The sequence below is a fragment of the Tachypleus tridentatus genome, chromosome 13, assembly GCF_004210375.1.
Source record: "Tachypleus tridentatus isolate NWPU-2018 chromosome 13, ASM421037v1, whole genome shotgun sequence".
NCBI classification, from domain to species: domain Eukaryota; kingdom Metazoa; phylum Arthropoda; class Merostomata; order Xiphosura; family Limulidae; genus Tachypleus; species Tachypleus tridentatus.
This window is the reverse complement of record NC_134837.1, coordinates 106,441,675-106,468,795: the sequence shown is the minus strand read 5'-3', so window position 1 is coordinate 106,468,795 and position 27,121 is coordinate 106,441,675. Positions and strand designations below refer to the sequence as shown.

The 27,121-nt window shown below is 34.5% G+C and overlaps 1 protein-coding gene across 1 annotated transcript; it reads left to right on the top strand.

Annotated features, from left to right (window-relative positions):
- On the top strand, positions 1–27,121 carry LOC143237847 (uncharacterized). The gene is made up of 2 exons (XM_076477520.1): positions 1–139; positions 24,857–27,121. The coding sequence occupies exon 2, from the start codon at positions 24,979–24,981 to the stop codon at positions 26,251–26,253; it is 1,275 nt and encodes a 424-aa protein (XP_076333635.1). The 5' UTR covers positions 1–139; positions 24,857–24,978; the 3' UTR covers positions 26,254–27,121.

The window sequence follows — 27,121 nt, the reverse complement described above, 5'->3', positions numbered from 1 at the left end:
AAGAGATTCTCCACTCGCGATTCAACGGGAAGAAAGAGTAACTTTTTCCAATTTTTATAGGTTTTTTTATATGATTGTTCCATCGTTAAATTTTCACCAAAAACTATCTCCATCATTACAGTTTTCTCTTAAAACTAAGGTAAGGCATTTTAAAGTATACCACTGTTTGTAGTTGGTATGACATTTGATTCTGTTCTTATTTATACCACAAACGCCTTTAAATAGGGTAGACTTTGAGATAATGCAAGGAGGCTTCCAAATTGTGAAATTACCATTTACTCAAAGAATAACGAATAAAATAAAGTGCTAAGATATTATAATACTAATATAGTTATATCTATCTATATATGTGTACATAAATCCCAAATTAGTAATTGTAATTAATATGAATTGAATGATGTTAATTCGTTGTGCACCTATCACCGTGTTGTCTGCCGATTTCAAAAAACAAGACAGTTGATTTCCAGTTGGATTAACGTATATAAAATGGAAGTATAGAAATAACATAAACAGTATAGTTAAGTTAACAGAGCAATGTTAATTGCATACCCTCATTAATTCTCAATCAGCATGAAGATATGCTCTGAAAATTATTTTTGCTGAAAAGATCTGAATTCTTAAAACCGTTCAAATATTTTTGTTTAATTAGTTTCAATGAAATTTTGGCGTCTATATTAGGTTTAATTTGCTTTTCTCTTGAATGATACTACACCTATAACTGAGTTTAATTTGCCTGCCACTGTGGGGATATTTTATTACTTTAGTTAGAATATCTGTGAGTAATGAATAGTCTTATTTCATATTATTTGCTTCAGAGTCGTAAAAATAGAAGACGATCAGTTTAAAAAACAAACCATAAGCATTTATATCTGTTAATAGACTTTACAACATATCAAGTATGAACACAGATCACTTTTTATCAACTCTAAACCACATTACATAAGCATTGACCAATGTTAATCTACTCTAAGGTAAACAAAGTGAGAATTATAAAAATTTATTAAGTACACAGGAACATAATACAAACATTGAGTGTTTATTAACTATGTTTGTTTGTTTGTTTGTTTATTGAATTTCGCACAAAACTACTCGAGGGCTATCTGTGCTAGCCGTCCCTAATTTAGCAGTGTAAGACTAGAGAGAAGGCAGCTAGTCATCACCACCCACCGCCAACTCTTGGGCTACTCTTTTACCAACGAATAGTGGGAGTGATTGTCACATTATAACGCCCCCACGGCTGAAATGGCGAGCATGTTTGGCGCGACGGGGATGCGAACCCGCGACCCTCAGATTACAAATCGAACGCCTTTAACACACTCGGCCATGCCGGGCCCTAAAAGTAGTTGTTGTTTTGAATGAAGCACAAAGCTACGCAAAGGTGCTCTCTGTGCTCTGCCCACAACGGGTATCGAAACCCGGATTTTAGCGTGATTAGCCCGCAGACATATGGCTGAGCCACTAGGGGGCTATTAACTATGTAACAAAACATAGTAGGTACAGGTGATAGCAGGTACTGGTAAGCTCAAACACATTCTAGAGCAAACACTGAGGCACGTGGTTATTCGGTTAATCCAGAAATTCAAAAACGCGTGTTTGTGTGTATGTGTGTTTTTTCCTTATAGCAAAGCCACATTGGGCTATCTGCTGAGCCCACCGAGGGGAATCGAACCCCTGATTTTAGTGTTGTAAATCCGTAGACTTATCGCTGTACTAGCGGGAGGCAAATTGAAAAATACTATTTAAGTTCAACCATGTTAAACCACAACACTACAGCAAAAACTTTTTACAGAAATAGTCTTATAAAAGTAATTAAGTCCTCAATGTTAAAATGTTGACTAAGTTTTTTTACATCATTACAATATTTAAAGGATTTTTAACATTATAAAAGGATAGAAAAATATAGATATCTGTAGGCATAATAATAGTTACAAATATGCAGATGTATTTCATATATGTAAAGTATTTCTAAATACCACTATTTTAAAAGTTCACCAATTGATTTACGTTTATTTACCATTGTTGATTCGGTTTGTTTCGACAGTTTGAGAAGAATGTTAGGTGTTATTTTGAAAACGAGCTAAACGTTTTAGACACATGTATCGATGTTCGATTAACTGATGACAGTGTTCCAATTTAGTTTCAACTGAATTAGTGAACTTGTATGTTATCGATAGATCCTTATGAAGTAGTAATAACGAAGTGCTGAGATTACAAAAACACATTCTGAAGATATAGGTTGTTATTTTGTTGACGTTAATAGAATTGGGTCCCGTGTGTTTCTCAGGAAAATGGATAATATCGCTGACACATAGCACGTCACGACAAGTGAGGTGCTGTGCAATTACGATCTTTTATCCACGGATTGTTTAACTAAGATGTGACTATAGGTAAATGTTTTATTCATCATCACTGTAAATGTCTTTTAATCCAAAAGCTCTTCAACTTTTTAACATTCAGCATTTTTTTCAGAAATACATCAGTTAATAACTAAGAAAACCGTGAAGTTTCCATTTAGTTCAATATAGGTGGTACTGATATCTTCAACGAATTGGCAAGTAGAAAAATTACAAATAGATGGCTAATAGTCAAGTTTACAAAAATTGGAAGTCATGCTTGTGAATTCACTTTTTTTTTTTTTAAAGAAATTGGAGAACCTCTCTCGGATTCAAAATCAAAATTGTTTTTTAAAAGAGTTAAAAAGTAACTGTGTTGAAATGCATATAACTTTTAATAAGTATGAGTATGTGTCATTCAGAAGAACAAAATTAGTTTAGTAACGCCTTTCGCACATGCTCGCCCTTTCAGTCGTGGGGGCGTTGTAAGTGACGATCAATCCCACTATTCGTTGGTAAAAGGGTAGCCCAAGAGTTGGCAGTGGGTGGTGATGACTAGCTGCCTTCCCTTTAGTCTTACACCGCTAAATTAGGGACGGCTAGCACAGATAGCCCTCGTGTAGCTTTGCGAGAAATTCAAAAACAAACAAACTGACCTTTCGCCCACAGTAAAAAGTGTTATATGAACAACATCGGAAGAATTGGCTTGGAAACCCGTGTAAGAAGTACTGGTTTTCCTAAACAAATTTACATCTTGGAAATGGTGTATAAACGCTAAAGGTTTTGGTTTTTTTTCCTATTTTGAAAGAAGAAAACTGTTTGATTGGAATATTGTAACCCTTAGAGACGGTGTTCTGTTCAACCGTGATTTAACATTATATAAAACATGTTAGGTGCTTGTGCTTTCTTTTTCTGAATCTAGTATTCTTCCAGACGGAAAACCAATGAGATTACGAGTAAGTCAGTCGAGAAAAAATTGCGAAACTAACGCATTTGTCTGCTGAGCTCAATAATATCTTTAGGTTCTGTTCTTTGATTTCTTTTTTTCAATCTGGTCACCAGCTTGCACTAGTGCTGAAAATTTTCTCTATTCGAATCCCACATCGTGGTACAATCGTGTTGACTTTGTCCTCACGTTACGATAGTTCAATCGCTGGCCAAACTTAGAATGTGTAATGATCAAACATCTTAAGAACTGGTAATTGTTATCTCAATCGATTTGATGTTGCCCTGTCGTCTGAACGAGCCTAGTTTCATTCTACTGTAAATCTAACACTCTAAAAGACAACTTCCTTAAAGCATGTTATATTTTCTTGTTTTATAAAAACCATTTCTCAATCATAATGGCTCTGCTTGTTTCTGCTTGAAATCCAAGTACATTTTATAACTAATTACTAATTAATCTTCCAACAGAATAGTAATTCAGGTTCATGCATAGGTAATTTTCTAAGTGCCTTCACTCAAATGATCGTTTTCCGGAAGTTTTAACAAATAATTTCTAGTTGAGGTGCTATATGCTTATTAACAATACACTCACACTTGCAGGTCCACGTTTTATAAGCTTTGGAACAGCTTTGTCTCATTTTCCTTTATGGACTTTTCTTTACTTATCTTTAACTGATTTCCTCTTACTATATTCATTCATTTTCCACACGAAAGGCAAAAATTAATCATAATAATAATTACTTTGATTTCAAGTTGTTAATTACCAAAAAATGTTTTAAATTAATTAAACAGTCGTGTTAAACACAAGTGAAATCGACTAGTTTCAGTCAAACACCTTTCTAAACAGAATAATATGTATTAAGAAGACTATGTTTCTTGCATATCATAAGTGATTCAACTGATGATGTTTGTAGCATTATTTTTATGAACTTCAGCTATTTATATTATTGTTAATTGAATTACTCTATGAAAAATTTCCAGTGACGAAAATATTACAAAAACGTTTATCATCATTAAATCGCTAGAGGTCACTATACGACCAGATGTGACATTTTTATCTTCTTTCTTTAAATGGAAAAAAAAATTGTCATAATTTTTCTTAACAATAGGTTTCCAACAGCCAATGTTTCTGGTTATAAAGGGTATATAATATGCTTATATAGTTTGTTTTTCATAAATTCTGATGTTTTTCCATTTCTTATTTTCTGGGAGGTATTCTCCCCTTTGTAACATGCCTTACGCTTATTCTTCTCTAGAAACATAAAGTCATGAGGTTTGCTGCCGCTCACGTATACATTAGAATATCTGTGTAACACTAGCATTGCAAATGAAATCTGATCTTCTATAATGGTACAGTAATTGCCTACCTTCTGAGAACGGTTACAGTAGGCCTGAAATGTAGGCATCCAAATTCATGATAGCTTCTTCTGAAATAATAACAATAAAACATGGTTTCTCTAAATTAAACAGATACAAAGTTCAGGCTATCTTCACATTCGTAAATCACTTTACTGTAGCCGTTGTTCTAGCAATTTCACTAACAGTTCCTAGAAAAACATTCTTCTATTAGACTCGCCAGTTTCTCATACATAACGACTTGAAGGTACCAGTATAATTTAAACATCAAACGCGAGCTTAGTTCTCGCTTCGGAACTTCAGTACTGTGAGATCTATTTTGGTTGTAATTTGCACAATTTGTTTACTTTCCTGATCATTATTTCTTTTCCAACATCTTATCTTAACGTCTAAAGTATTTTAGGTTTGCTTGTTTGTTTTTTGAATTTCGCGCAAAGCTACTCGAGGACGATCTGCGCTAGCCGTCCCTAATTTAGCAGTGTAATACGAGAGGGAAGGCAGCTAGTCATCACCACCCACCGCCAACTCTTGGGCTACTCTTTTACCAACGAATAGTGGGATTGATCGTAACCCTATAACGCCCCCACGGCTGTAAGGGCGAGTATGTTTAGTGCGACGGAGATTCGAACCCGTGACCCTCGGATTACGAGTCCAACGCCTTAAAACACTTGGCCATGCCGGGCCGATATTTTAGGATAAGAACACACATGCCAAGGCTCAATTCAAAATACGCTCGTTTCATGTACTATACTTATTTTATTTTTAAAGTCGTCAACAACTCGCAAAAGTAGAAAATAAAAATTAAACATCAAAAGCTAGAAGGAGAATAAATACTTTAATTTAGGGTCATCAGTACTTTGCAAAACATGTTTTAAAAATTAAATACAACTTTAATAATATTATTCGGAAGTAAAGAACTCTATTTATTAGGATCTCGTGTTATTCTAAGCATTTCCCGAAGAGATCGAACCCCGAATTATAGCGTTATAAAGCCCGAAGCTTATCATTGAACTATTGAAGAATTAAAGAAAGGAAAAGCCAGGCATATTGAACAAGATTTTTTCCTCAGAAAAAAAAAACAATATCAATGTTATAACAAGAAAGGTTGTAAAAATTTTTACGTTTACCAGTTTTTTATGGCCAGGTGGGTTAAGGCATTCGACTCGTACTCTGAGGATTGCGGGTTCGAATCCCCGTCGCACCGAACATGTTCGCCCTTTCAGCTGTGAGGGCGTTATAATGTTACGGTCAATCCCACTATTCGTTGGTAAAAGAGTAGCCCAAGAGTTGATGGGGGGTGGTGATGACTAGCTGCCTTTCCTCTAGTCTTACACTGCTAAATTAAGGACGGCTAGCGAAGATAGCTCTCGAGTAGCTTTGCGCGAAATTCAAAAAACAAACAAACAAACAAAACCAGTTTTTAAAGTAAGTTTTATTGGTGTTCACTACATAATAAAAACAAATGGTACATATAAGTATTCAGTCATCTTATCACTATTGTACTTTTTCTATAAGTACTTCGTTGAAAGGGTTCTATTTTTCTCTTTAACTCGAGATGGCCAATATTTGTCTTCAAATAACATATTATTTCTATTAACTTACACTGACTCGTTACATCTTGTGCGTAATAGTAATTTATCTTCCGCATTACAAACTACTCTTGACATTTGCTAGATAAATTCTATCTATTTATGAATTAGCACTACCTGTTTGCTGATGTAGTATCGTTAATAATGTTCTGGACCACAGTGTTCATAAGTTACTTTTGCCCTGAACTATAACAACCCCAATATGGTTTTTTTTTCTGAAACACAAGAACATTTTTAGCTTTAAATATCGCTAAATTTCTCTAATTAATGTTTGCTAGTTATTAAGAAAACGTGTATAATGAGCTAGTTTTACAAGAAACAAAAGCGGTAATTATATTTATTTTTCACCAAAAATATATTGGGATAGACTTGTCAAAAAAAAATTGATTATGTATCATTGTCTCTTAAAAGTCATAGTTTTTGGGTTTTTTTAATGAGAATTCGAGTTTGTGTAATGAAATACATTGATACGCTGCTGTTTAATAAGTTACATGGAGTTATTAAGTCAATTTAAAATCGCATTGTACAGCATACCTGATTACAAAGATGGAATAAATCACCATAGAAACAAGATATTCAAACACGCAACAGCTGGAAAGTAGGTGCGCTGCCATGGAAACGTCAAAGAGCTGACCGAACTTTAATCCTGATAAATAAGAACGTTGGCAATTCTATAGCTATAATGACTATAGCTAAAATAACTGCAATTTGACTACTTGTAAGTTACTATCGACGTGCAATGTCCATTTTGTAATTATAGCACAATGCGTGTAAAAGCACTTTAAAAATAACATTTCGTTCTGCTAATAAGAACAAACCGTAAATATTAACTGTACGTTCTTCACAAAACCAGTTACTTACAATACAGAGTTTGATTAATGGTATAGTTTCCTTACGGATATTTCTTCTTTCTGATTTATCTTTTTTCTCTTTTTTTTTTTCGTGGAGAGTCGGGAATATCTTATTGTATTTGTGTGTCCGTTTGCATATTAAGGTTCTAGAATTCGAAACATGATGCCGTTGAAAAGCTCCAGCGCTTTCATCTTCGGGCGCGTTATAAAATTGACAGTCAGTCTCGTTACTTGGTTCAAAGAAGCAGACAAAACTCTCAAGGAGGTGTACTCTGCCTGAGAGTATTTATTTCTGTCATTAATCAGCAACAGTAATATCTGAAAATGTTAGAACGCAGCCATCGACGCAACCCTACGACAACCTAATTGTGTAAACAGAGTTTACTTCTTTGAATTTCGCGCAAAGCTACACGAGGACTATCTGCACTAGCTGTTCCTAAATTAGCAGTGTAAGACTAAAGGAAGGCAGCTAGTCATCACCACCCACCGCTAACTCATGGCCTACTCTTTTACAACAAATAGTGGGATTAACCATCACATTATAACGTACGCACAAGCCACATAAACAGAGAAGTATGCATTTTACTCGTTCTAGTTATTATACAACTTCAGTTTTGCAAGATAACGTTGGATGACACCTGAAATGAGAGCGTTGAATGACTATGAAAAAATATGTGATGTGATACCCTTTTCCGAACTGGTGAACACAGGAGTATTCCCGCTTCCAAAAAAGGAATTAATTAGGAAGTGTGGACCTGTGTGTGGCATGTGTTAGCCTAAACACATTGGTATTAAAATAAACTCGCTTTGATCAAAATATCTTAAGTGTGTGTAAATCAAAACGAAATAAATTAACAAAGAAATTTATGTATGAAAATCGCTCTGTATGAAGAAAAGAACTGATTAGAAATACTTATAAACAAATGACCAGAATAATAAATCATATAATAAGCGGAATTCATTCAATCATTAGTAACTAGTTGGACTTCGTAATGTTTATCTACAGAGGTATTTAAAGTTTTTAACATTATTTATTTATTATATTTTCGCAAAATCTGTAAATTTTAATCTTACGACCATTTTACTGTAATATGTTCGTTAACTTGTCAATAAGAATATAGTTACATTGGTTTCAAAAAAAGCACCGATTGTAAATTTATAAAATAACTAGAAAAGAACTTTTTTTACTTTTTTACTATAAAAATAATATAAATCCTTCCCGGTGGCTCAACGTTAAATCTGAGTACTTATAACACAACACTAAACAAAGGTTTTCGATATGCGCAATGGGTCAAACACATAAGTCCATTATATATCTTTGTGCTTAACAGATAAACTACAAAAAGTGGTTTTCATAAAAGTAATCGGTGAAATTCAGTTGTATATTTTTATAATTCTAAGTTCTAGCTGCCCAATAAATAAATAATGTCTCAACCACACAGCGTTAATGCATTATTGGGAGGGATACAACGGTTTCCTGGGTGAATTAAACGCCATAAAGACAAGTTGACTACGGCTTTAGGAATCGCATTATAAAACTGTTAACTATTCAGTTTTTAGCTGCATAAACTTAAGTCGCATGGTAAAACAAATTCTTATAAACTATATACATATCAACTTATGCAACTTGAAACATATGTAGATTATCCTATATTAATATAGTATCGCCTTTCATGGGATCAAGACAAAATATTTTTTGATACCTTTCTCGTATAATCATTTAAAATCCTACTTTTAGGTGCTGCTCTCTATTTTATATCAAAAAAAAAAAAAAGATTTAAGATATATGGTGCTCAAAATGGGTGGCACAGTGGTATGTCTATGGATTTGTACTGTGTTTCGATACATTAGGAGGGAAGCCCTTTGTATCGTTTGTGCAAACCTGAAAAATATATTTCTTCATGTCTTAAAATAAACAATATTGATTGGGAATAGTTGAAGGACAGGGACGACCTTTAGCCTCTGAATTTTTCGCAAAATTATTCGAGGACTATCTTCGTTAATAGTCCATAATTATGAGTTAAAGGACTAGAGGGCTACTCATTACAAACAAAAATTAGGATGACCGTCATTTATACCCACCACCATTACTTAAATGGTTTCTATATACCACAGATTGTCATTAGAGCGCACTAACCAGCAGGGTGTGCCAAGACACGACTTTTTGTTCATTAAAAGACAGTTGAATATCTACTGCTATATTTTCTAATGTTTCAGTAACGCATCTTTATCACGAAACTACACATTTTTGTATTAGTTCGAGTACTTCATCGCCCCTGTATTTAACAGATATCATTATGGTGTCTTAATTTCTTAATTAAGATGCACATCCGAAATACTGAACGAGTAAAATAAATATATTTTTCAAACAAAACATATGAACGACATTTCAATTAAAGTGTCTTAAAAATTTATTTCAAAGGGGCGATACTAAACGAAACTAGAAGTAACCAGTTTGAAAGTATAATTTCAACCTAAAAAAGAGAGCACTAAAAGAAAAAAAAATTACTCTGTTTAATAAGCCTAGTGAATACGTTTTATTTTTATATACGGTCGTCAACTCGGGTAAAGTATTTGAAGAATATTTTTTTAGGAAGATTGATTGTTTGGATTTAAGCAAAAAGCTACATTATGGATTATCCGTGCAATGCCCACCACAGATATAGAAACCAGAATTTTAAGGATATGAGAACCCTAAACATATCGCTGTGCCGCTGAGTGACTTTCAGAAGGAGAAATGATAATATTAAGCAGGCGGTGACTAGGATATTAGGTTTAACGTGGCCTGGCGGTCAAAGCGCTCAATTCCCAATTTTTGTCCTAGGATTGAAATATGTTGCTGAATATGCTCTCTGTTTCAACTGTATTGACGTAGTATTGTGATGATCAATCTAACAGTTTGCGGTGGGTGGTGTGCTGAGTAATTGCCTTCTCTCTATTATATCACCTCTGAATTAAGGACGGCTGAAGCAGGTAGCCCTAGAGTATTCAAAAACAAATAAAAAAGGCTCTGGTTTCTGATTTGTTAAACCACAGGCCACTAAATAACTGCATCGAGTGGTTCAGCGGCAAGCTTCGGGGCTTACACGTTAAGAAAACAAAACAAATGGCACATAATTAACTAAGCAGCTGTTTATCACGGTTCATTCACGAAAGTAATGCTGATTCACAGGAAATAAAGAAGAGCAGACGTTTGTATTTCATCTTGGATATCAGGCACGGCATGACCAGGTGCGTTAAGGCGTTCGACTCGTAACCTGAAGGTCGCGGGTTGCTTCCTCGATATTGTGAAAACTTTTCACATTGTGTGGCAAAATGGTTTAAGACTGAAGTGAAAAGAAATGGAATTACCAACAGGAGTTATCCAACTTTCCCGACAACAGAAAATGTATAGTAAATGTGGATGACACCTACTCGAAATACTTTACTCCAAAGGCGAGTGTTTCTAAGGGAGTAATAGTTAGTCTTACCCTGTACATCATGTATGTAAACGACACACTATTAAATAATATTTATTGTGGTTCAAACTTCACTGTTTGATGTGGTCATCTGGAAGAGCTCAAACACACCCTCAGCCGTATCAAATAATTTACAACCAGTTTTAACTCAAATAGTACTGTCGGAAATACAGAATTAAAATCGGCATATCGCAAACAAAATTAGTATTAGTCGAAAATTAACTTAAATTACGTAGAAGCCCTCCTATATTATACCTTAGCGAAGATCTTCGTGATACCAGTTGGTCTGCAAAATTTTAGGCCGAACGTATGATTTAAAATTAACTCCCGAAATTACGTAATAAAAAGTGTGACAACAAGCAAACTATCTCAAAAGACTAGCAGGCAAAAGGACAGGAATATCCACAGAAATTTTTATTAAAATTTATAAACAGTAAATTAGACCAGTAATAGAATAAGCGTGCCCAGCATAGTTAAAGATAGCAAAAACAAATCTTAAGAAATTGCAAACAATACAAAATTCTATACTTACCACAGCTTTCAGGGTACTAAAATTCATAATTATATAAAAAATGACAACTTATTTCCACTAAAAGATAAATTGACAAATAGCTCGTTCTGCTACTGTAATAAGAATTTATACAAGAATAATTTATTAATAGAAATATATCGCTATATCATACATTATGTTGACAGGGCGAAGTGCTTCTCACCATTAATTTTCTGTTAAAAATAAAACTACCTGCATTTGAAATTGAAAGTTATTTTACTGAACTCGGATATCATCGTTGTATTTAAAAAGGGGTACTTTGTGTATAAACACGCGCTGATAAATCTCTCTTTTCAATAAGTATAATTTAATTTCGAAACTGCTTGTGATCTTACATAACAAAGTAAACGGTATGAACTGTTTCCAAGCGTGTGTGACCAGGTTAGGCGAAGAATTTAAAATTATACTAAGTGCTATTATCATTATTTTCAAGGGCGTGGCCCTGAAAAAGTTGAATCAGTTTTCTGTGTTTGTAACATTTGACAGTTTTAAAATCATTAATTCAGAAGGGAGGAAGAGGTCAAAAATGTACCTCACCCTCCTCCCATGTCCTGAACGACCTAAAAACCCGGTGTCGAACGTGCGAACTCCATCCTTTTTTTCCACACCTACCATGTTTTTGATCGGGCATCATGACTTTCTGTGAATACATACTGACAAACCACAGCAAGTAAGAAAACAAGCACCGAAATTTTGCAGCTGTTCATTTATGACAAGACTGAATATATCATAGCACAGAAAAAAATATTTTAAAAGCTATGCACAAAACAATTATAAAATTTGGCTTATAAATATTATTGCGTTCAATTAAAAAAACTAATACAAATTAACATAGAGAATTTCATTAAAAACAGGGGCCTTGTAACAACAGTTAATATATAATGTTACAAACGTACTCGTAACAACTTGAGAAACATACACCTTACTTTGGCTATTACATTACGCAAACCATTATAAAGTATGTACTTAAAGCACAGTTAGAAATACATAAACATTCTTTAATGTACAGTAGACGTTTTCCAAAAAATAAAACTTCTTCGGATTTGTATAAACGTCACAAACTGTATATATAACGCTTGAAAAAGTCTTTACAAGCCACATGCAGTTTTTATTTACAACGACATGCGCAGACAAACTGTTTAAAGTGATGCGTTTTTCTTCATCTGACCCAGTCTGTTCTTGGATTGCCACGTATCTGTAAATTAGATTAGTTACGTGGGAGGATCCTTCCTCAGTAATTCTGATTAGCAGAGAGCAATACTACAAAAAGCCTGAGTCTTGTTCTTCAGAGTTACTGATAAGAGGCCCGGCATAGCTAGGTGTTTAAGGCACTCGAATCATAATCTGAGGGTCGCGGGTTCGAGTCCCTGTCACACCTAACATGCTCGCCCTTTCAGCCGTGGAGACGTTATAATGTAACGGTCAATCCCACTATTCGTTGGTAAAAGAGTAGTCCAAGAGTTGGCGGTGAGTAGTGATGACTAGCTGCCTTTCCTCTAGTCTTACACTGCTACATTAAGCACGGCTAGCGCAGTTAGCCCTCGTGTAGCTTTGCACGAAATTTTAAAATAAACAAACAAATCTTGGATTTTAATCGTGCGCCGATCGGTATTTGTTTAAAATAGTATTTTCTTCAATAACCGGAGAAGCAAGTACATACACCCGCATGGTGCGAAACTACCCGCACTTTCGCCTGACAACAATTAATTAATTTAACACGACCTAATAAAATCTTCTTTTATTTGACAACTGACTTTATCCTGGCGACTCTGGTGGACTTGTTTCGTACTTTACCGAGGTTATCTGAAATTTAACACCATAAAAGCTGTTTTGTTATCTAATACTCCTGGTTTGTTTACTGTTTGTTTGTTTTTTTGTCTCCAAAGAGGTCACTTCCTACATTCACGTGGCATAACACGAGTACATGTTTTCGATCATCCGATTCTTGGATTACAATTCTTGCAAAAACACCTGCAGAATGAAGTGTAAGCCCTTAGCTGCTGATGTCGGTGCTAGTTAGATTAGATAGATTGTTCGATAGACGCTTATACATATTCGCCTGTATCTGTCTGGCTTTATGTTTACAAATATTCCTATATATTTACATATTTTTAGGAAAACCGTGATTGAATTCGACAAAGTTTTGAATTCTTTTCTTGAAGTCAAAGTTTTTTATATAACGTCTGGAATGTTATATTGAATACAAACAAATTATTTAACATGAAACGATATCAATTTAAAAACAAACGAAATAATATATTTTCCTTATGGCGGGAAACTAATGTTTTGGCCTCATTTAATTTTATTGGCTTGGTTAGTTTCTATAAGTTACGATTCATGAGATTAAAAATAGCACGTGATTACAAGGTAATGGCGCAAAATTTGTTCATGCTTTTTTAAAATATGATCGTGATAATTTTTCGCGTCGTAAGCATTTCAGTACCACACTTCAACACAGAACTTCACTGGATGACAAACAATCTATGCCACTGACCCAGCTGAACTCGTGAAACAACACTGCTTTTAACAGAAGCAGTCCGGCATGGCCTAGTGTTTTAAGGTGTTCGACTCGTAATTCGAGGGTCGCGGGTTTTAATTCTGGTCGCACGCCTTAATACGCTTGGCCATGCCGGGCCGAACTGAAATCAGAAATATGAACATATTGATACCCCAAAATGACGTCAGTAACATAGATATGTTTATGTTCAAGAGCTATGTCGGTAACATAAGAACTTTGTAATTTTATATTTAAGAAACTGCCATAGACACGCTGTTTCATATTAAAATAACTGACATCATAGATGCGCTAGTTCATGGTCAAGTAGCCAACATACATGTACTTTTATTTTACTTTGAGGTAGGTTCAGGAACAAAAACTCTTCAAACTTGTCTAGACTCAGCTGCATTCATGAGAAAATTGTTATTCTCAAGGATCTCAAAACCTTGCTGATAATATGTTATCAAAGTTTTATAAATGTTCCATGAACCATTTCGGGTGAATTCCTTTCTATAAATGTGGGTTATAATTTGTCCGCTTTCTTTAAACTACTTGAATTCCTGAAAGGTTCAATAAAACCAGATCTGCAATCAAACTTCATGTTTTGTCGAAATATTTCCTTCATATTAATTTTCCTTTTAGTTTTCATGAACGAACTCGTTCTATAGAAAACTTTTTTTTACATGGAATTACTTATGTTCATCTTGCATATTTCACAAAGGGCTTTTCTATAATAATTGTATAATTAAATTAAAAACATTTAAGTATAGCTTCATAAAACTGATAATATATTTAAAAAGACTAGTTCCGCTTCTATGTATGTATATTGTTTTTATACGTCTTAAGCTAGTCATTCTGTCAGATATTTTACACCCCGCTAGTACAGCGGTATGTCACCGGATTTACAACATTCTTATGTTGGTACCTTGGTAACCCAAGGTTATTTCTTGTGTACTTTGTCAAGATAAGTTGTTATTTCTTTATTTGCATTGTCTTTTTATTTTTGTCGCCAATGGCAGATTCTTTGGTTTCTTGTATTGTTTATGTAAATTGTATTAATTGGTGGATTACCTGCTGTTCAAAATTACCTCTTTTATTAATTTTCAGCATGGTAATCTGTAGAGTTATTGTTACATGCTAATTCATTAACTTGTGTTTTATTTGTTGTATTTCTGTGTATACCCCTCGTTGAGGTCGGATAAATAAAGAGAAAAAACAACCGGATTTACAACGCTAAAATCAGGGGTTCGATTCCCCTCGGTGGGCTGAGCAGATAGCCCGATATGGCTTTGCGATCAGAAAAACACAAAAACACACAGTTCCTGCGGTGTTGGTAGTGTTTGATATATCTTTTGGGTGGTGGTTTCGTTAACGATATCACATCAGCTTTGTTTAACACTAGCGTAAAGACACGCAATACCTCAAAACCTATCCTCACAATATTTGACTAACCTCCTGGCACGGCATGGCCAGGTACGTTAAGACGTTTGACTCGTAATCAGAGGGTCGCTGGTTTGAATCCCCGTCGCACAAAACATGCTCGCCCTTTCAGCCGTGGGGCGTTATAATGTCACTATCAATCCCACTATTCGTTGGTAAAAGAGTAGCTCAAGAGTTGGCGATGGGTGGTGATGACTAGCTGCCTTCCATCTAGTCTTATACTGCTAAATTATGGACGGCTAGCGCAGATAGTCTTTGAGTAGCTTTGCGCGAAATTCAAAATAAACAAACAGACTAACCTCCCCTTTTTTGCCGCAGTATAATTGCTCAGAGTATGGCTATGAAATTTGTTTATTTCAAGTACAAACTTTCAGTTCGCACCTTCACCATCTCTTCACTAATTTGAGATCTAATTGCAATTTTGGACTAGGGGAGGTCAAACTCTTTCGACTGATGTATTTCACCACGTCCAAGGTCTCGTCGGCTAGTTCATTCTAATTTGAGTAAAGGAATTTCAATTTGAGGGTAGGCTTGCAGAGGTTTTGATGAGTAATAAAATGAAATAGGGTGTACACACGCACCCCGCTTGGTATTGCAGATGCACAAAAATGTAACTAATAACCATAGAAATTAAAGATTTCATAGTTTGATTTATTCTAGTCCTGCCTAAAAGAATTTCAAGTGCGGCAGCTATTGAGGATTTCTCTCGTGTTAATTATATCAATGAATTCATACTAATATATTTTATGATTTTCTATTTAACACGTCTTTGCACGTTGGATATTTTGAGCAGTATTTTTTTTATTTACGTTATATTATTGGTACGCTTGAAAATACATAGTTATTATAGAAAATACAACGGTTATTAATAAATAATTTCAACGGAACTATTGATATGGAACTGATATTAATATCGTGATATAAACGAGCCTGGATAATGAAACAAGAAATCTTGCCATCTTTCGTACAGTTTTTAAAGAGCGTTACGTCTCATAAGAAGTGTCGTCCTTCTATAGTTCTACATAATTGGACAATCATGGGAAAATGAGATGGTTTGTTTCTCAACAAGGTTCATGAAAGTTCTCTTAAACAAATTGTAATTTACCTAATTATGTACATTATAACTAGTAAGATAGTTTTACTTGTAGCTACATATGTCTATCTGCTTCAAATGTTACCGAAACGTTGTGGCAAACACTGATTTTTCTAACTGAATATTTTTGTCGACTTCTACTTATTTGTGCTACATACTAATAGCTGTAGTAGCAACTGTAATAAAAATAATATTATATAATAATAATATAATATTCTGGTTTCAAACGTGCTTGCTTGTTTGTAGTCCAGGATAAAGCTGTACGAAGGGCTATCTCCCGCTCTTCCCAACGCCGGTATTGAAAGCCAATTTTCAAAGTTAAAAGTCCAGACATACTGACATACCACTAGGGGCCTCATACTTTTGGTTTAAAATCCTTAATAGACAAACTAAAAAAAAAGTATGAAAAACTACAGTCTGTGTTATTTTTTTAATCATAAAGTAAATACACTTGTTCTGAAAAACTTTAAGAAGATATAAAATGTCCAGTAAAGTGTTTAAATCATGCAACATGTAAACGACTCTTTACAACAAGTTTGAAAGAGTGTTACCTCTTAGTGAACAGTAAGTTATTAATATGTGATCCTTATAAAAAATAAATGTTTCTAAGACCATCCTATAGTTCAAATAACAGTTCTATATATAATAGTTCCCTCAGAGGTAACACTCTTTCAAACTTGTTGTAAAGAGTCGTTTAAATGTTGCATGATTTAAACACTTTACTGGACATTTTACATCTTGAAGTTTTTCAGAACAAGTGTATTTACTTTACAATGGAATAAGAGTGCCTTCAGAAATATTTTTCTAGCTTGATAAATAATAGGTGACCTTTTCTCGTTTTCGATTTCTTTAATTTCTTCTTGAATGAACACCATTTACAGTTCATTTTAGCCCCCCAGTGGCTCAGCGGTATGTCTGCGGACTTACAACGCTAAAAACCGGGTTTTGATACCCGTGGTGGGCAGAGCACAGATAGCCCATTGTGTAGCTTTGTGCTTAATTCAAAACAACAACAGTTTATTTTAAAATCGAAATAAATTATTTTTTGTAAAAAAATAATCAGTTACTGTGTGAGAAAGTGTAGGAGAAACAATACATTTCAGAAACTTCTCGTATTCATTGTTACAACAATGTAATCTTGAATTTAGATTAATAATAATGACGAGCCATAAAAGAGTGCGAAAGATCATATAAGATCAAATAAAATGAAAGAATATAGTTAATCCACGATGACAAGAAAACCCACTTCGAGACAAAACTATATGTTTAAAAACGGCTGGAATATGTAGAGAAGGCACTAATAGAGTAGCGAAACGTTGTTCGCTCCTCTACCCATTCCAGCCGTTTTTAAATATATAATAGCTAAATATTACCTCAAACTTTTTCTAAACACAATAATGTTGTTGTTGTGAATTGAGTACAAAGCTACACAATGGGCTATCTGTGCTCTTCCCACTAGGGGTATCGAAACCCTGTTTTTAGCGTTGTAAGTCCACAGACATACTGCTGAGTCACTGGGGGGCGAATAAAATAATCCTCATCAAAACTGAAAAGCAAAAATACACAGGGTATGCATCCTTAACAACTCATTATTTTATTTGGAGATAAATAACAATATTACAAAACAAACATGATTGAAAGATGATTTGTTTAACTCGTTTATGTTTGGGAAATAAAATTTCGTAAAACTTCGGTGTGTAAATAACTAAACGATCCCTTTTACTGTTGAATGCATAATTTTAGTTCATCTCATTGAACGATAAAAGTTGATGTACTGTCAGTTCTTTACATTCTCACAACTGAAGATGTAGTGGCAGTGCTACCACCGTCTAGTTAATGAAGACTGTTTTCTAAGCTTAATAGCAAGCTATTCCAGCATCATAAGTTGGAATAAACAGTTTCTTCCAGGAAATGAAAACTAAATCTTGAAAAAAAATTAAATTAGGCCCAACTTCATTTACTTTTAGGAAGTGTTTGGTAATACTAAATTTTAAAACGTTTTCTCATTACTGCCATCCTTAAATAAAAGTGGGTTAAAATCCTGTTATATAATTTTCAAAATATCGGGAAATCAAAATCGTTTTGAAGCAGAAATTGAAAGTATTAAAATGATGATTAAAAGTACTAAATAAAGTAATCCACACAAAAACTGAAAAGTTAAATACCACATCTGTCACGTTAGATGTTCAATAACAAAACTGTTATTTTAGTCATATCCTACGTTTGCCACATTTCATACATGACTAGCCCGGCATGGCCAGGTGGTTAAGGCACTCGACTCGTAATCTGACGGTCGCGGGTTCAAATTCCCGTCACACCAAATATGTTCACCCTTTCAGCTATGGAGGCGTTACATTGGGACGGTCAATCCCACAATTCGTTCGTAAAATAGTAACCCAAGAGTTGGCGGTGGGTGGTGATGACTAGCTGCCTTCCCTCTAGTCTTACATTGCTAAATTAGGGATGGCTAACGCAGATAGTCCTCGTGTAGCTTTGCGCAAAATTCAAAACAAAGCAAACCATACATGACTAAAAAGAAAATTTAAATACGCTGTGAAATTGCTATATACACAAGTTCAATTAAAACATGTCTTTTGAACAGTCTAAGCTTCAACTTTCGACAAACAACATCCATTGAATACCTCGCGAGTGGTATATGATTGGTGCCCGAGGTGCAATAAGCAATATATTGTATCTTTGTGGCTAAGTATAAGGCTACGCAGTGTGCTATTTGTGTTTTTCCTTTGGGGGAGGTATATATTAGGGCAATAAAAGTGAAATTTATGAAACTTGTCATGCACACAATAATTTTCATTTATCTAAGACTTTATTTTTAAAAAGATGCACGCTCTACATGTTTCAACAGACTAAATAATCCACCATCAACAGAAGACTAACAACAACACATGGCTTTGATTATGTATTAGAATAAACGTGGGTGCATAATTAGCATGTTATGCAGTGATGCCATTTACAGGATTTCCATAAATTCGCTTTCGTGGCACCTGAACCTAAATTTCCATTTAACCTCGTCATTTTATTTTTAACAACTTCTGTGTCTCGTGAACCTAACTCTCTATAAATGTGCCTGTTTGAGTAATTTCACACAGTCCCAGTCAATGGCACGTGAAGAGTTGGCCATATACTCGGCTAGAGCACAATCCCTCATTTTTGATTTATGAATTATATTTTTATCTTCTGTTATTCTAAACTTAATTTCAAATTTCTTTGTAATATAACTTAAAACACAACTACATTATTTTATACATTCTATTTAAACCTTTAGTTCAATTTTATCTTTCAATTCATTAGTATTTAATTAACTTTAATAGAGGTGTAAATATTAGTTGACAATCCGTATCTATATTTTTTTTAATTTTACCTATTTGTGTTGGCCATACGGAACATAGGACAAACATATTCTTATTCTATATTTCTTAGAACTGCTAGTTTGGGTGCTAACACTTTTACTGATAAGGAGAGAATAATGTTTTGACATTTCTAGGTCACCTTCAGGTTAAGGAAGAGATGACCTAGGAAGGTCGAAACGTTGTTCTCTCCTTATCAGTGAAAGTGTTAATACCCATACCAGCCGTTCTGAGATATATTTTTATTTCAAGTGGGTTTCTTGTCATCAAGAAAATTCTATTTTTCCTTCTCAGTTGTCTATAACTTAGTACATTCAAATATTTACAATTCATTACTATATTTGTTATAAATCATATCTATAGTGTTAGGTTTATACCCTCCATCAACAGTTACATGTTTTAAATAATTTAATAATACATCTTTCTGATACGAATAAACATTAACAGAAGTGAAGTTTTGGAATGCTATTTTGTAAATGGCTACACTGTACAATACGCTAATTGTACACCTACAAAATACTCTAGCACATAAAATAACCTAATTTGTCCCCTGATGATAGAGGATCATGTTGTCTTCCGAAACATTATACAAATAAAAATACTGTGGATACAATGTTCACGTCGTAAACTTTATTGTTAGTGAAAATCTGCACAGTAACTGTCAGTCTGTATTGATATATTGCTTCAACCAGTGAAATGTTCTGCAGTTTAATAAAATTGTAATTCTAAAGCCTACAACACTAGTGGTATTATCAATCATTGTATAGACGAACGTGATATTGTGCTTACCACTTTCTACTGCATATATTCTTCGTTCCCGGGAAGAATTCCAATTAAGAATACTTAGATTTCTTACCATTAAAATGAGAAAATCGGCTTTTAACCAGAAGATGAGTGCACTGCCACTATATGTATTATATTGTGAAAATGTTAAGAAATAGCAGACAAGCACTTAAAAAAATAAATCCATGATAAAAGAAGAAAGATACAGAGAACAAAAGACACGTAAATAACTAGAACCGGTAGAAAAAAAAATATGCTTCTGGGAATTGATAGCAGAATTAATGAAAATCCGGTGTTATGACCAAATAAAGATAGGCCCCTAAAACCAAACTCTTTAAGAGTTATATAAGAAATTTATCTTTATAAGGTAAACTTTATTTTATAGAAAAATGTGAACTACACATATACAGAGGTCGCTGAAACACGCTTTTCTTCATAAACGGAATGCTTGTTCTTCCTGTTTTCTTATCATGCCTTGACTTCAATGTTAAAGAAACGCGTTGATGAAAACATAGATAAGTCACAAAACCAGAAATTTGAAAATTCAGTCACTCTCTTCATCTTTCTGTTGCTTCTTCTTTGAGGGGACTCAATGCCCTACAGCTGTGACATTCAACTCATGATATGACTAGAAATCTGTTACACTAAAATGAGCGTCTTAGAGCTAGATACAGCCAATAACAGCTTATTGATTAACATTCACATATTCCTTAAATATTTTAATTATATCAGGTTAGTTACATCGAGATTTTAGTAACTTAAATGTAATTTGTACAGTTAAAGTTTGAAATATAACGTGAATGGCTATTTATCTTTAAAATTATTCCCATGATATGTGCTTAAAAAACGTTAAAATTCTGTGATCGATACCTGTTGTGAGCACAGCATAGGTAGTCTATTTATTGTGTAGCTTTGTGCTTGAAAACACAATTTTTTGACGTGCACAAAATAAGAGCTATAAAGGAATTTTGGCATAGAAAAACTCAGTAGCGAAACGTTAAAATCAATTAAGGGCAGGGTTTCGTTTGAATTTCACGCAAAGCTACTCAAGGGTTATCTGCGCTAGTCGTCCCTAATTTAGCAGTGTAAGACTAGAGAGGAGGCAGCTAGTTATCACCACCTACCGTCAACTCTTGGGCTACTCTTTTACTAACGAATAGTGGGATTGACCGCCATATTATAACGCTCCCACGGCTGAAAGGGCGAGCATCTCTGGTGCGACGGGGATTCGAACCCGCGACCCTCAAATTACGAGTCGTACGCCTTAACCCACCTGGTCATGCCAGGCCTTGAGGACAGGATAAAAAGCGGATTGTTCAAATGCAAAAATATGTCATTAGTCTAACAGTTAAATGTGTAATATTCAAAAACACTCAAGTTTTGTAAAATCTAAAGCACCCAAATGAGAACACGGTGTTATTATATACTTTGAATCATTTTTCACTAGTTTGTATTCTAAAGACGGCTGGTATGGGTATTAACATTTTAAAGTAGCTACCAATTTTATTGTTACCATCTTTCAACATGAATTCGGTCTTCAATAAACTCTGCCGTAAAATGTAAGGAGGAGGTGCTTTTTCCACACTTGACTGTAACATTTTTTTTTCTATAATATATATATATGTATTACTGGAATACATTACTTTCATTTCAAATGCACCTATCTAGCGGCTATACATGAATAATTCACAAGTATAGCCAGTTCCCTCTACATTTCAGTTCTGGTTATACTTTGTGTTGATGTTGTCATCCAACCACCACATTGTAGTTAATATGGTTTATTCTAAATGATTCATAAAGATGGTTCTAAATATTTTGCCTTTTGGTGCTGAAACACGTTGTCACTGTTTATCTAGTTTCATCGTGCTAATTGTTTTACAGTGTATTAAGTTTTTGCTAGGCTTTATTAACATACATCTCCAATGTTTTTGAACTTTTTGTGAACATTCGCATCAAACACAAAATCCATTATTATTTCCTCTTAATCATTTACATGTATTATCTCTTATTAAAAATTTTCTCACATTTTTACTGGATGATTTTATTTACTACGCGTGGAGTATGTTATTAATACCTCCTACCAGTACATACTAATCCTTGTTATCCAGTGTAAACCAGTTCTAATTAAAACCCTTCTAATCTTTGCTAGTCCTTTCGGCTCAATGTTTTGTATTAGATATTCCCAACCTAAACAGCGTTTTATGCGACACGTGACTTCAACGATTTGATTGGATACTCCTAACACTCAGGCATAACCATTCGTAAGCTAGGACTGCTGAACAGAGAGAGGGTAACAGATATCACATTACGCCACCCCGAAGATAAAGATTACCTGTCACTTTTACAATATCTGCGTAGCCGAAATGAAAAGTGTGTTCAAAGGCATATCACAGCTCAAACATTGGACACTTCGATCCGCAGCTCAATGAAATGCTAACTACTAGGGAAACTCCTGCTTAGAAAATAATATGAAATAATCATTTTACATAAATTAAAAAAAAGTATTTTATTTAAAAAAAGTCTGGAGGCAGTGCGTATAAAACCAAAGGAAAGAGAACATGCAGTTAAAATTCTGTATTTCTTGTTACCCAGATTTCATCAATTATTATTCATTCATTATTATATGAAAAGAAATAATAAGTGGAAAAAGAACAAATAAAATAATACACAAAACTAAGAAAAGATCTAAATAGAAAGATAGACGAAGATATAGGAAAATATAAAATTAGAATGAAGTTGGTAAAAAAGGTGAGAGAAGTAAAATGTCACTAAGAGGATCACAGTATCTGAATGATAGAAAGTCTTAAGATCAAAATTGATACACAAAAATACTGTTAAGTTACTTTCATAAGGCTCTACGTGCTTGGATCTCGTATCTTACTGAGGAAATGAACGACAATGATTCTAAACGTCAGCCTTACAATAAAAGTAAAGGAAGCACTTAGTTATTTCGTGATGACGAGAAAATCCACTTGTAGAAAAAAATATATATGTAAAAACGGCTTGTATGAGTCGAAAAGTTGTTCGCTCCTCTACATAAAAAAAAATTTCTCAACCCATACCAGCCGTTTTTACATATATATTTTTCACTTAGTCATTTGTTTACATAACAATAACATTATTACTGTAATAGACACTTAAAGAGTAAAGAATGTTTGTTTGTTTGCAATTTCGATCAAAACTACACGAGAGCTATCTGCGCTAGCCGTCCTTTATTTAGCAGCTAGTTAGTCATCACCGCCCAACATCAACTCTTGAGCTACTCTTCTACCAACAAATAATAGGATTGACTTATTGTAACGCACCCACGTCTGAAAGGGCGAACATGTTTCGATGGGACGGGAATTCAAACCCGCGACCCTCAGATTGCAAGTCAAACTCCCTAAACCCTGGCCGTGCTGGGCCAGTAATGATGTTTCGTTGTTGTTCTTGTTTGAATTTCGTGAAAAACTACTTCAGGGTTATCTGCGCTAGCCCTCCCTAATTTAGCAGTGTATGACTAGAGGGAAGACAGCTAGTCATCGCCACCCACAGCGAAGTCTTGGGCTACTCTTTTACCAACGAATAGTGGGATTGACCGCAACATTATAACGCCCCTACGGCTGAAAGGGTGAGCATGTTTGGTGTGACTTGAATTCGAACCTCCGACCCTCTGATTACGAGTTGAGCGTCCTAACCACGAGTCCATGCCGAGCTGTTGATTAGTAAAGACATAATATAAAATCTGAATTTTCGTAATGTTTGAAACGGCGTGAAGAAGTTTTTACTTCAAAACATATTTTAATCCTTATGGAATCTGTACTACATACCTTAAATATATTATAATGACAAGATACCAGGATTAACGAATCAATATTAAACGGTTTTAAAGAACATTATTGTGTAAAATGTGTTACTTTATTAAGATTATCAGTATTTCTTAATGGGGGAAAAAGAAAAAAAAATATTGTTTTAAAAATCACACGCTTTCTATACAACTTTAGTTTATCGATATCAGCTGAGCTGACATTTTATTGATATCAACAGACAAAGACTTGCCAAATCGATATATCGTCCTCAAACTAAGCTAAATGAAAGGCGGATGAGACCTTCAATTAATTACATCTTTATCCAATTACAACTATTTCCAAATCACTTTTATGAGTAGTTTGAATACAATATTTTAGAGTTTTTCAGTCATCGTTTCGAAAGGTTCATAGAAAATTCCATTTTTTTTCAGGCAGGGGCTGTTAATATTTACAGAGGATTGAAGTCTTTGAAGTAATGTAAAAATCCAAGAAATAAAAGATCATACATGTGGATAGTAAAGATTATCATTGTAAACTTTTACTTTTCTTTTTTACTTAAAACATTTTGGTCAAGAGTAGACCAACCGATAGCCATACAAAAAACTCTAGTACTTTAATAACAATGCTTCCAAATATTTCATTTCAACATAATTCAATAATTATGGGTGGATAAATAGTAGAGAAATCTTAGAGATGTTGCTTTTATTTTTTAAAGTAAATGTTCCTTTACTGATCATTATTCTTAAATTAAAAAGAGCCTGTGTAACCCACTCTCCATACTAAGTATATTACTTTGTTTTTACAGGTACTTCTGCATATTTGAAGAGGCATAACATCTCGGAAGATTTTTGCGTAGGTGCTTAGGGAAACAAGAAAAGAAACGTCTATAATCTTCCTGAAAGAAAGTATTATCAACAGTAAATAATAATGCACGTCGAGGTGCAAATAGCTCTGAATTTTCTCATTTCTTTCCTTTATAACAAATTACCGAGAAGAAGAGTCAATCAGTTTGGAGAAGAGATGGAAAAAGTGGTAAAACAGAAGTTTGCTGGACATTGGTATCCTGAGAGTCCAATGAAAGGCTCGGCATTCCGCTGTTTGAAAACCACACCTCCGCTAGATTTAGCATTTGGTGCTGCCGCAATGTATTGTGGTGTGAATTTATCTGATATTCAGGAGAACCTTCCCAAAGATCTCAGTATTTGGATAGATCCAGGAGAAGTGTCTTACCGTCTAGGTGAGAAAGAACCCGTTAAAGTATTATACACTAAAGCTAACAACTGTGTGGAATCACAACGTCATAAACTGTCACTTCCTTTTAGTCTCGAAGCTCGCTGTTTCAGATCAGTGGATGGAGCTGCCACACAACTGAACCAGATCTCTCTTCACGTTCCTTCTTCCCCAGACGACGGTATCGCAATGAGTACCTTTAAGTCAAGTAATCCAATGAACACTCTCTTCTCCCAGTCCGTAGCGCCTCTTACTTTTACAACGGCTGCTTTCGCACAAACAAAGTTTGGTTCTACAAAACCTAAAATTGTAGGCAAAAGATTCCATCGTCTTTCTCCAACAGAACTTAGTAACTACATTAAACAATGGGCAGCACACCAGAATCTTCCCCACCAACGATTATCTACTCCTAATCAATCCTCTTTAAATCAAGAAGTCGCCTCTCCCATATTTATTTCAGCATCTGGGCCTTTGCAGAAGCTTGTTTCACCTAAAACCGATCACCACTTGGATTTAAACGTAACATTGACGACTCAACGATCACATTATCCCGCAACCACAACGCCCATCCAAAGTCATTGGAGAAGGTCAAGTACACAGAATATGCCTTCATCAGTTCTATCTGAAAACATATTTAATGGATTTGAAAACGACTTGAACCAACACCCCAAACTTAACAATAACACTAGTATAACTGCTTCAATCTCAACACTGAACACTAACACAACACCTGTACATGTGACGTCTCAACAGCTTCTCAACTTGCCATCCCTTAACAACCACTTTTCAACCTTCTTCAATAAATCCTCCTCTGTAACAGGAAGAAATACCTCATCAAACAACATTTCCTTCAATGTCCAAACGCTTAGAGAGACAAACTCGAACATTCGTGGTTTAAATTCACCACCAATTTTCAGCCCGATTAGCGCAACAAGCCGAAATCTCTACCAGCATTTATTAGCTGCCACTTAAAAACCAATCTCATTCAACTGATCGAACTTTGATCGATTAACCCAGTTGATTATCAATTTAAAGATTAATATTTTCTATTCGGTCAGTCCTATCATTATGGTATAGCATGTATTTTAAGCACTTTTGTGTAGGTTAATAAGAATTTTGTTTGCAGTTTGAACATGCATCTAAATCAAGGACATTTTTCATAAATTTTTGTTATTTTTTTGTGCAAATGAATATGGGTTCTAGCTGCTTTGCTTAACAGAAAAGAAAACTAAATACTAAACTACCATCATGAATAACATGTCGTGGTCTGCTAGTTAGGGTGTTTGATCCTCAATATGTAGGTCAAGGGTTTGAATCTTGTCATCGAACGCGTTCATCCTTTCAGCCATGGGAGCGTTAAAATGTGTACTCAATCCCTTTTCCTTTGATAAAGAGAATTGCGAGACCTAGCTGTGAGTGGTGTTGACTAATTGTCCTCTCTCTAGTCTATCACTTCACAATTAGGTCACCTAGTACAGATAAACTTCAAGTACCTATGCGCGAAATTCAACAAACAAACTAAAAGATACTCAGTTGCATAACGTGTCTCAATACGTCACTATATACAACTACAACTCATGTAGTTATAAAATATAACTCACCATGGAAAACTAAAATATATTAAGTCATAGAATGCTTTCCAAGATGTCAACATGGTGTGTATTTTAAGATGTCAACTTGGATAACTAACACACATTAAGTTACAGAATATCTTCCAAAGTTACAGCATGAATAAAAGTAATACTTCTGTTAAAGGAAATACATCATTTGTTTTCTAAGGTGTCAGTACATATAAATATAAGGCATGCGGTTAAGAAAGTTTTTACAAGGTGTAAAAAGG